The 12,101-nt window shown below is 35.9% G+C and overlaps 1 protein-coding gene across 3 annotated transcripts; it reads left to right on the top strand.

Annotated features, from left to right (window-relative positions):
- Window positions 1–4,483: 4,483 nt before the first annotated feature.
- On the top strand, window positions 4,484–11,749 carry LOC113523663 (membrane-spanning 4-domains subfamily A member 15). Of its 3 annotated transcripts, XM_026909652.3 has the most exons (8): window positions 4,484–4,541; window positions 5,787–5,947; window positions 6,610–6,682; window positions 8,162–8,272; window positions 8,389–8,445; window positions 10,354–10,509; window positions 11,195–11,308; window positions 11,469–11,749. In XM_026909652.3, exons 3-8 carry the CDS (start codon window positions 6,641–6,643, stop codon window positions 11,526–11,528), a joined length of 540 nt encoding a protein of 179 aa, XP_026765453.1. In that variant the 5' UTR covers window positions 4,484–4,541; window positions 5,787–5,947; window positions 6,610–6,640; the 3' UTR covers window positions 11,529–11,749. The 3 variants fall into 3 exon arrangements, with proteins under 3 accessions (XP_026765453.1, XP_026765454.1, XP_034166596.1); XM_026909653.3 differs by lacking the exon at window positions 8,389–8,445; XM_034310705.2 differs by lacking the exons at window positions 4,484–4,541; window positions 5,787–5,947 and adding an exon at window positions 6,211–6,414.
- Window positions 11,750–12,101: the final 352 nt, after the last annotated feature.

Genomic DNA, 12,101 nt, shown 5'->3' with positions numbered 1-12,101 from the left:
AGGCTTTCTGATTCCAGCTGACAGTTTGGGGTTCACCCTTGAGAATGGAAGTTAAAGGATTGGTGACTGTGCTAAAGCTCCTAATGATTTACAGTGGGGCAAAAAAGTATTTAGTCAGCCACCAATTGTGCAAGTTCTCCCACTTAAAAAGATGAGAGAGGCCTGTACTTTTCCTCATAGGTACACTTCAACTATGAGAGACAGAATGATGGGAAAGAATCCAGGAAATCACATTGTAGGATTTTTAATGAATTAATTGGTAAATAAAATAAATAAGTAATAAATAAATAAAATAAATAATAAAATAAGTATTTGGTCACCTACAAACAAGCAAGATTTCTAGCTCTCACAGACTTGTAACTTCTTCTTTAAGAGACTCCTCTGTCCTCCACTCATTACCTGTTTTAATGGCACCTGTTTGAACTCGTTATCAGTATAAAAGACACCTGTCCACAACCTCAAACAGTCACACTCCAAACTCCACTATGGCCAAGACCAAAGAGCTGTCAAAGGACACCAGAAACAAAATTGTAGACCTGCACCAGGCTGGGAAGACTGAATCTGCAGTAAGTAAGCAGCCTGGTGTGAAGAAATCAACTGTGGGAGCAATTATTAGAAAATGGAAGACATACAAGACCACTGATAATCTCCCTCGATCTGGGGCTCCACGCAAGATCTCACCCCGTGGGGTCAAAATGATCACAAGAACGGTAAGCAAAAATCCCAGAACCACACCTAGTGAATGACCTGCAGAGAGCTGGGACCAAAGTAACAAAGGCTACCATCAGTAACACACTACACCGCCAGGGACTCAAATCCTGCAGTGCCAGACGTGTCCCCCTGCTTAAGCCAGTACATGTCCAGGCCCGTCTGAAGTTTGCTAGAGAGCATTTGGATGATCCAGAAGAGGATTGGGAGAATGTCATTGGTAAAAACTCAACTTGTCAGGTTTGGAGGAGAAAGAATGCTGAGTTGCATCCAAAGAACACCATACCTACTGTGAAGCATGGGTGTGGAAACATCATGCTTTGGGGCTGTTTTTCTGCAAAGGGACCAGGACGACTGATCCGTGTAAAGGAAAGAATGAATGGGGCCATGTATCGTGAGATTTTGAGTGAAAACCTCCTTCCATCAGCAAGGGCATTGAAGATGAAATGTGGCTGGATCTTTCAGCATGACAGTGATCCCAAACACACCGCCCGGGCAATGAAGGAGTGGCTTCGTAAGAAGCATTTCAAGGTCCTGGAGTGGCCTAGCCAGTCTCCAGATCTCAACCCCATAGAAAATCTTTGGAGGGAGTTGAAAGTCCGTGTTGCCCAGCGACAGCCCCAAAACATCACTGCTCTAGTGGAGATCTGCATGGAGGAATGGGCCAAAATACCAGCAACAGTGTGTGAAAACCTTGTGAAGACTTACAGAAAACGTTTGACCTCTGTCAACAAAGGGTATATAACAAAGTATTGAGATGAACTTTTGTTATTGACCAAATACTTATTTTCCACCATAATTTGTAAATAAATTCTTTAAAAATCAGACAATGCGATTTCCTGGATTCTTTCCCCTATTCTGTCTCTCATAGCTCAAGTGTACCTATGATGAAAATTACAGGCCTCTCTCATCTTTTTAAGTGGTAGAACTTGCACAATTGATGGCTGACTAAATACTTTTTTGCCCCACTGTATCAATAGAAGTTGATAAAGCCAAGGTAGCACTGCGGTTCTTTGGTGGTTTTGGGCTGTGGCCAGGATGTGACTGCTTCTACTTTGCCTTGGCCCCTCTCAACTCCTTTCTCATCCAAGACATACCCCAGGAATTTAAGTGACGTTTTGTGGAACTCACACTTTTCCATTATAACATACAAACAGTTCTCAAGGAACTTTTGAAGTACTGCTTTGTAACCTGCAGGGGTCAGTCTTACACATGCTCCAACCGTAAAAAAGAAACTTGTCAAGAAGCGACACCTGGATTGGGCTCCCAAAAGACAATTTTACCTGTGAAAATTACAACAATTGTTCAAATATGATCAAAGGCAATTAAAAAAAAAAAAAAAGATATAATCCATAATAAAACACGGCTCTTTTAGGTTTATAGGCATTACATCAAAATGTAAAATTTACGTTTTAACTAATTTTAACTTAGTTGTCATGTTTTCAAGAGAAAAGTAACTTTTTTTGCTTTACTTGAAAATGTCATTCATTCTCTAAGTTTTCAATATTCACCATTATCAAGAATTAATAGCTGCTAATAGCTACTTAGCTATTGGATTTGATGCTAGTCTAACCTGGCATAAGGAAAGGACACAGGATAATTTAGTTAAACATATAGCCAGTTAACATTAGCAAATTAGTAAAAATTACCTCAAAATGCTTTTTCAAATTAGATGGAGTTCATGCCTTTGAAGGAGGACAATGAGATCTTATTTTATACGAGTCTTTGTTTACTCCAGCATATTGAAACATTTTACTGAGGTAGGGCCAGGGGCGCTCATCCTCAAATTCCACACTGCAGTCCAGTGGATTATCTTCACATGAACATGAATAGCTAAAGTGCTATTATAGCTACATTGTTTTGCATAAGAAGGTCACTACAGATGACGAATTGACAAATTTTTATACTTTTTTCTATATTGATGAATTTGATTGGATGCTAAACTGAACCCGTTCACTTGATATATAGGGTACAGTCATTGAATGGATGAGAAAAGCTATTTGATGTTTCCACTGAATCTGATATGATACAATGTGATTTTGATTCTTTAGGCAACAATTCGATATTTGACGCTACCATTGACTCTGATATGATACGATTTTGACTCTTAAAGCAATGATTCAATATTTGATGGTACCACTGAATCTGATATGACACAATTTATTATTCTCCATTTGATGCATGAAACTTTGTTTAGAATATGAAGTAGGCCTACCATTAATTTGTGAATGATGATAACATAGAAAAGGACTATTTTAAAAGTTTCAGACAAATCACCTTGACTTATTTACACATCAGTTTAACAATATGAGTTATTTTTTAAACAGCATGGCTATTGTTGATTTCTCTGCAGCATTATCATCAGTTGATAATTTATTATCATTTCATAAAATATAACCTTAAATATTTACATATATAATTCTGAAACAACTGCAAACTTTTCAATGAGCAGGTTTGGAATGTATTTCTGATTAATATCTGTATGTCCATTCTTAGGATAATAGGATCACGGTGAGTCTCCATGAGAATGGGAGAACTGTAATGAAAGAAGGCCTGAAAGCACTTGGTTTAATTTAATGCAATAACCAAATAAGTAATGTTTAAGAGATTAGGATTACAAGATTAATCAGAATCAGAGTGAAACTGACACATTTTCTTTGCTGTTTTGAGAACACATTGCACCTACAACTGGTGGCTTGATGGTTTGGAGAAAGAAAGGTTGTGTGTATGATCCCAAGAACACCATATCCACAGTGAAGCATGATGATGGAAGCATCATGATATGGGGCTGCTTCTTTGCAATGGTACTGGAGCATTACACGCCATTGTAGGTAACATATATGAGTGATGTACTGGACGCATTAGAAGAAAATTTAATCTCATTGGCCAAGAAACTGAATCTGTGGGGCAGATGGATGTGCTAACAAAGATAACAAACATACAGTCACAATACATCAAGAAAGGCTTGCATGCCCGAGCCAATCTGATAACTCGAATCCCACTGAAAAATTATGGAGAAATTTAAAATTGTGAGTCCATCAGTGAGATCCACATAACCTTGGAGAATTGAAGATGAATTTCCAATAGGAACAGGCCAAAATTGTACCACAGTGCTGCAAAAAGCAAATTACTTCTTATATAAGATGTCTTGAAGCTGTAATAGCTGACAACAGCTTTGCAACTAAGAATGTTGTTAATTTGTGGTGTCTGAATAATTTTTTCCCTATCCGTTTTATATTTCACTACATTTCTTTAGGGCATTTCCTGGGAGATTAATACCATAATGTTCTTCTTTTTACCGAGTGTAGTTGAGAATAAATAGGCTGTGTTCTTTGTTTTACAGGAAATGAGAACAATCAACACTATTGCCATTGGTCAGAAGGTGTTGATTATTTTTCTATAAGAGCAGCTCTGACAGTAGTGCAGCTGCAAATCACAGGTTTATATTAGTGCATCCATATGAGGAGATAACATTAGCCATTTAATGTTGAGAGTTGGTTCACATGAATGTTTCGCTTTTGATAGCTAGCTAGGATAGCAAACCTAACTAGCCAATTACAGGAGATTAGATTTCAGCTTTCATTTGTTATCTCCACAGCAGCAAATTAAAAATAAAGTCAAGGCGATAAACTCAAAAATCTTCATCAATATGCTTTTTAAAATTAGCTTTTTAAAGGTATAGAAACGTGTTTTGCAACTTGACTTAAAAAAAAAATCAGAGTTCTGATCACTGCATGTCAGCCATAGACAAATTTGCCAACATAGCCACAGCAACTTCCTGTGTGTGAAGAGAAGTGAAGCTGCAGCAGAGCAAGAAAGCTTTTTATTACCAGGTAAACACTTCTTAGTTTCTTTTGCTCCGCTTTCTAAAATTTTATTGCATACATTCTTAAAAACTGTACACAGTATGCTCCCGAAGTGTCAGACCACAATGAAAAATCAGGATTTTTTTTTAAAAATTATTTTTAATTTAAAACTTTAAATAAAATTTACAGAATTTAAATTTTAGCAAAGTTGTGATACTGTTACCAGGCAGAAGTTGATTATTTTCCTCTAACAGCACATCCCAAAATGTTTTATTGCTTTTATACATAAAGCATGTTACTTAAAGAAGCATATTATTTAAAGCATATTATTAAAGAATGACACATTATACTTTTATCTGTTTATAGTTACATTTAATGTTATGGAACAACTGAGAAACAAATTAATTAATGCTCTCAGTTATGTTGCAGCTGCACTACAGTTAGAGTTTACTGACAGAATCCAGCATTCAGCAACGCTGTGGTATAATATGTAACATTACTCTTCTTTATTGAAATAAATAAAGAATTTAATTAAGATCAATGTGTAGTGAAATAGGAATGTTTATAGAAAGTTTTTAGTTATACAATCACTTCATATTAAACTCCACACTGCTGAAATGAGAATGTTTAGCTGAAAAGTTGCAGGGGTGAAGTGTGAAACTGTTGAGAACTGTCTCGGATTTTTTTTTTGTTTGTTTGGGTTTTCAAAAAACACAGAACATTTCTTGACATTTGATTCACTTCAGACATATTGAGCCTTTGAACAATTTACTTTTGTGATTTGTAAAACATACAAAGCATAAGTTTTTTTTAAACAAAATTTAAATACTTATGATGGTTGCATGGCTTGTGTGTAATATATAAAAAAGACATTAAAACTGAAATAGGCATTGAAATTGAAAGACATTGAAAATCGAAAAAGAAAAAACATTGAAAACTTAAAGTTGGGAGTGATGCATTAAAAAATTATTATTAAAAAATGAAATGTGTGTTGGATGGATTAAAACATAAAACATTATTGTGAAAAGGTAATAATTTTAAACTGGAGCTAAACTTCTAGCAGTTCTCTAACAGTATAATTGAACACATGCTGCGGTGTTACATAGCATTTAATGTCATCCTCTTGTGAATCAGATTTTGTGATTTACTTAACACATCAACTTTTTCTTTTTCTTAGTGTTTTTTTTAGACTCAGTTGCAGCATCACCATCTTTGTTTTCAGTTCAGCTGCAACAAAACCTCTTCCTATTTTTTTTCTGTTTAAAACCACAGACTTGATCTACGTCACATGCACGCTGACTGGAAGAAGAAATGAGTGTATAGAGAAATGAACATTCCTGCTGCAAAGTTGAAAATAAACACAAACCATTTAGTTAGTATTTGGTGACCCTCTAACTGCTCAATTCTCTCAGGACAGCAGTGAAAACAGACAGGTCAGTACAACTGATGCGATTTCTCTCACAGTTACATGACATTTAATCATCAGGCATGCTATAATTCACACTATAGTAACCACTTGACATCAAATTGCGGTGTATGAAAACCAAAATTGGCGCATATGTTTAGCAACATGACCTGATTTTGACAACCAATCTTAGAGTTCATATGCAACATTGGAGGGATGCTGAACACAGGAAGTGAGGCAATAACTCAGCCACGGCTTTGTCTACTGCCATTAAATTTAGTATAGCCTTGTGAACAAGCGCTGATGGTTGCGATGCACTGATGGTCTTCCTCTGGCACTAACGGGTGGAGCTAGAAAGTGCTTGGCCCTTTAATCACTCGCTTGCAGCTATATTTGGCTCCTAGCTGCTATGATGAGAAACAGGATTAACCAATCAAGATAATGCATTCTTACAATTTCTGTTTGAGAGCCAGCTCTGAGCTCAGGGATATACAGGTGACCGCCAGTGAAGTACTGGAATTAAAATTAATTAAGTTGTTAATGGTGAACCAACATTGTCTTTATTTGATAATTTATTATAATGTCATACAATATAACTCTAAACATTTTCACATATAATTCTAACTGCAAACTATTTAATGACCAAATTTGGAATGCAATTCTGATTAATCTGAGTATGCCCTTTTCTAGGTTTACAGGATCAAGGTGACTTTCCACAAGAATGGTGTCTACTGTTATAAAAAAAAGCCCGAAAGCACTGGGGGTATGTTCTTTCTATCTGCGTTTATTTTTTAACTTACAATGAAACAACAAATTCATTAGTATTTCCTGAGATATAAGCATTCCATTTTTATTCATCAATATTCAGCAAATCAACTCCAAAAGTTCTGTCACTAATAATGCAGTGAACGTTTCTTGTATTTAGAATCAGGTTATGCTTAAGGTGATTTCCTGCATGTGCCATTCAGATTATTCAAATCACCTGTGTGTAGCTTACACCTCAAGGTTGTTAGATTTTTTTGTAAAAAGCATCCAGGACAGGGTTTTTCAATAGCATCTTGATCACCACCTTTAGACATTCAGTTGCGGTCATAAGTTTACATATGCCTTGCAGAATCCGCAAAATGTTAATAATTATAAAAAAGAGGGATCATTAAAAATGCATTTTGTTTTTTTAATTTGTTACTGCCCTGAATTATACAAATGAGGCAGTTCAAAAGTTTACATATGCTTGATTCTTAATACTGTGAGTTGTGACCTGGATGATCAACAACTGTTTTTATATTTTGTGATAGTTGTTCATGAGTCCCTTGTTTGTCCTGAGCAGTTAAACTGCCCACTGTTCTTCAGTAAAATCTTCCAGGTCCTGCACATTCTTTGCTTTTCCAGCATCTTGTGTATATTTGAACCCTTTCCAACAGTGGCTATATGATGCTGAGATCCATCTTTTCACACTGAGGACAACTGAGGGTCTCGTACACAACTATTGCAAAAGGTGCAAATATTCAGGATACACTGTACATTAAGAGCCAGGGGGTGTAAACTTTTGAGCAGGATGATCGGTGTTTTTTCTACTGGGAAACATGTAAATATCTTATGGCGCTTCTGAAGGGCAATAATAAATGAAAAATATAAGATCTTTAAACAAAATAATAACAATATATCGTCTCACAATCATCAAATACAAATGTCTTCAGTGTTTAGCGAAAACAAAAGAATTGCCCTTGCTGTTCCAATACTTTCTCAGTATATCTATCATATTTATATATATATATATATATATATATATATATATATATATATATATATAGTTGGTGTGACGACACTCAGGTGCAGTGTGTGCAGTTTTATAAGGAAATGAGCTGTAAGTGTTACTGAGCATCTTGCAGAAGCAGCCACAGTTCTTCTGGAGACTTTGACTGTTGACTCGCTTCTTATTTCGGCAGCGAAACCCAGCAGCCTTCATTATGTTTTTATCTGAAAAGTGGCTCTTATGGAATCTGCTGCTTTCTTTACTGACAAACATTTTTCTGTAACATTTCATTTTGTGCTGGAAAACTAATGTTTGGAATCTAAAATGTTTTTGTACTGACTTGATAATGTAGAAGTCATAAAATAAAAATCTAACAAAGTTTGTCCTGAAAAAAAAGAAAAAAAACTTTTGCACAGTACTGTATGTATACACAATAATATTAATGTTGATGTTTTCTTCTTCTTTTTTTTTTTTTCTTTGTTTCTGCAGACTGTCCAGATAATGATCGGAGGTGTAATATTCTTCTTTGGTATTGTTTTAAAGAATGCTGTTAACGGTGTGACTGTCGACAGCCGTGTAACGTACTGGGGATCTTTTTGCGTATGTTCAGTTGTGCTGCTGTTACCATATTTCACACTGTTGCTTTTAATTAATACCTGATAAACAAACTTGATAAATCTTTTCACTGTTTTTTTCCCCCATTTCCCTTTTGTCAGTTTATCGGCTCTGGTGCTCTGTCGATTATTTCTGTGGACCTTTATAATCCCTCCGTGGTGCGTAAACATGATGGTGTACATTTTTACTCTTTTTACAAATTTTATGTTTGAAAAGACAATAGGCCTCATTTATCATGCTGAATTTAAGCAAATTTATTCAAAAATCATTCTCAGGAGCATTAATACAAAAGGAAAATCTATTTAGTGGGGGAAAAAAACATTCACACCTGAGTGTAAATTTACAAAATAAGAGTTGGTTTCAACTGATCAGTTTCAAATTGTATAATTGTGTCAAGTAAATAGGCGAGGACACACCTGCAGGTTGTCATGTTTTAATAATCCAGGCAATCAAAACAAGAATGAGATTCAAAGGCAGGGTCAAGGTGCAGGCAAAGGTCAGGTGATCATAAACCAGGACAGACAAGAGCAAGTCGAGGAAACCAGAAACAATATCAAAACATTTAGTAATCAATAATAAACAGCTTGGCAATCTCCAGCAAGAATCAACTCAGAGCATATACTTTGCAAGGCAAGTGTGGACTGTGAGTCCTTATATACTGTGAGCATGGCTGTGATTGATATTGAGTCCAGGTGTGTGCAATCAGTAATCAGGTGAACGTGAACATGAGAGTGTCTGTGATGGTGGTGTGTTGTAGTCCTTGGTGGCCATATTTGTAGGCTGCACTGCATTCTGGGAGCTGTAGTTCGACACCAATTCTAGCATAGACGGGAGAAATTGTTGATGAGTTACTGCGATTTAAAATACGGATTATACTGTCAAGTTTAAATCAGTTCATTTAATTACACACAAATTTAATGAACATTTTGTGAAACTAAGTCACTTCATATTAATGAACAAAAGAAATCTATAAATTAACACAAATAAGACCAGTGGTTTATGGCACCTTGTAAAAGTTAGTGTCTGTGTAAGGTAATCGACGCACTGCAGTGGCTGAGCTGTATTACTAGAAGATTTAGCACATGCAATGCTTTGGAGGTGCTCTTTCTCAGTTTAGTCACCATTTTCAAACCTCTTCAAAAAAGGCATACCTAAATGCAAACCAGTGGCAAAGCAACAAATTCAACAGTGGGTGGGCCTGGGTAAAACAGCGTGGGAAAGAGTTTGAAAAGAAATCTCCAGTGCCAGCAGTCACACACACAAAAAAAAAACATGATTGCAGAAAGAGGTCAGCGAGCTGAGAGGCTATGACTCAAAAGGTTTGTTCTTTTGCCAGGTTGGTAAGCCTACTTGTGGCCTAGTTCACTTCACTTCACAACACATAATACTATCCTCACAAATGGCAGATGAGGTTTGCTCTTTGTTTTAGAAGAATCCATAAAATCACACAAACTGTTTTCTTTAATTTTTTCATTCTTTTAAATCAATTAAGAGAACCATTATTAGGGTCTGTCAGATTATTATTTAGTTGTGGTAACATTTAAAATAATTGTATTTAAGTGATAAATTTATTCATCATTCCACTCACACAGAAAGCTACAGAACAAACCTTCAGAGGTTGGCAGGATATAAAGGAATGCAAGCCTACTCTAATTCCAATAATTGAAGAGAATGTGTACAGTACACAGCCATCAGTTTATTATAGTTAAAACAGACTTGGTTTTAGAATTGGACCAGGCATTCCTCAGCGTAAAGTGCAGTTCTGTTCTTCAGCTCTCAGACAAGTGTGATTTCAACTCTGACAGAATGTTCCAAAGGGAACAGAAATGTTATTATGTCCTCTGATTACAGTGTTTGAGTGGCAGGGCAAATAATGTGAATAATGTTAACAAGGTTGCGGTGTAACTCCTAGCTTCAAGATGGGCCAGGTCTCCAAATATGTGACAATTGATAGCCAAATATTTTACACACACGAAACACTAAAATATTGATAAATGAGGCACATTGTTCAACTATACATGTAGCGGCTATATTATATGTCACTGTTCTATTTCCTTTCTCGTTAGGTGAAAGCCGCACTGGTTATGGATGTAATGAGTGTGGTGGCGGCAGTTGTGGCTGTCATTGTGTTCTCCATTGATTTGGCGCCAACATCTCTCAGAGCTACATTTTGTAGACCATGCTTTTATGAACTGTCAATGTATTACTGTCAACTGCATTTGGTGTGTATCTCACAGACATATTCACCCCATGCACACTTTTGTTTATGATAAACTGCAAATATGCAATTTTAATCTAGAGGAAGCATTAAATTAAACAGGAAGTTGTAAAATAAAATAAATAAATAAAAAAGGAAATGGTTGTTACTAAAGTTGACACCATCAGGGAGTTAGGCTTAAGAGATTTACCCTTTCACGTTCATCCGCCTTTAAGGGAAATTAATTAATTACATGTACGTCAGTACATCACTAACTAGCAGAGCCGAGTTTCAATGGTTGTGTAGCTGCATTGCATTTGGCAGACTTTCAGTTCAGTGTTTGCACCAACACTTCCATGAATGAGCTACACTGGATTTATCAATAATATGAATATGACAATCGCTATAAATTTAAAGAGAACGAGAAAAAAAGGCTTGTTCTTAGGAGTGAATAGTGAAGCCTGAGTGCTACAGTATGTGAAATCAGAGAGAGACACAACCACTATCTTCTCACCTGAATAATCAAAATACAGTACCAACCAATAAACTAGCACCAGGATCGCTATATACATGACAAATATTTGATGTGGCATATAGTTCAGGGTGGAGTTTTCCTTTAATAATCCAGTTTAATCCAATATTTCTTAAACAGCCTGTGTACATTTGTAGGTCAACAGGAATTTTATTAGAAATATATATTTTTTCCCCAGAAAGAAATATTGGGAACAATTCGTGTGCTCCTGGTTTTCATTCTTCTCGAGGTGTTTGTCTCCATCATGATGTTTGTACTGACCTGGAAAACCAGAAACTCCCCTGAAACCATGGTCAGTGTTTACTCATTTCCCTCACTGCTCCAGTACGTTGAAGTCTTTACATTTTTTTTAACCTTTGTTCATCATGGAAGTGGGATTGTGAAGCTTTTACACAGTAAATATTGATCCTAAACAGACGTCTGTGTGGTAACAATTTTTGTTTCTACTACAGTCTTTGACAAACAGTCGTCCGATCAACAGTCCACCTGAGGAAAACCCCAACTCACCTTGATTTATCTTTGGAGCTTTTTTACATGTTGTTTGGTACGCTAAAACTTTTATGACATGAAGAAAAGTTTGCTGAGGTACCAAATTAATCCTGACCTAGTGATTTTACTATGATGTACTTTTTCCATCATCCGATTTGAGACTGAATAATGAATAATCCTGTGTGTATGCATGTAATCAATTACATATCAGATTGTATTGTATTTTTGAATAAAACAAATTATATATAGCACCACAAAGTGTTGATTAATTTTCTGTAACAGCAGCTTGGCAGTAGTGCAGCTGCAAATCACAGACTTATACCAATGATCTCATTCTAATACGTTATCTTTTCTATAGTAACAGCTCATTCACAGGGAATTGCATGGGGAACACTCTAATAAATTTTTAATAAGCATTAACATTGATATAATAATCTTTGATATGGTGAAGTTTTCTGTAAGGAGACATTGGGTTAGCATTTATGGAAGGAGTTTCCAGTGTCAGTGCTTTGTAACAGGCAGAGGTAAACACTTTGAGGATTCTTTGTATCATGACAAGCTGTGTTTTTTGTATTAACTTAAAGACAGAAATGACT

This window comes from Pangasianodon hypophthalmus, chromosome 2 (genome assembly GCF_027358585.1).
Source record: "Pangasianodon hypophthalmus isolate fPanHyp1 chromosome 2, fPanHyp1.pri, whole genome shotgun sequence".
Taxonomy (NCBI): Eukaryota; Metazoa; Chordata; class Actinopteri; order Siluriformes; family Pangasiidae; genus Pangasianodon; species Pangasianodon hypophthalmus.
This window is presented reverse-complemented; position numbering and strand designations above follow the sequence as displayed.

Bases quoted from the DNA above. Each gene is read 5' to 3' on its own strand.
- LOC113523663 (XM_026909652.3), top strand. From the start codon at position 6,641: ATGGTGTCTACTGTTATAAAAAAAAGCCCGAAAGCACTGGGG. The intron at 6,683-8,161 runs GTATGTTCTTTC...TTGTTTCTGCAG, and splicing joins AAAGCCCGAAAGCACTGGGG to ACTGTCCAGATAATGATCGG. The intron at 11,309-11,468 runs GTCAGTGTTTAC...TTTCTACTACAG, and splicing joins GAAACTCCCCTGAAACCATG to TCTTTGACAAACAGTCGTCC.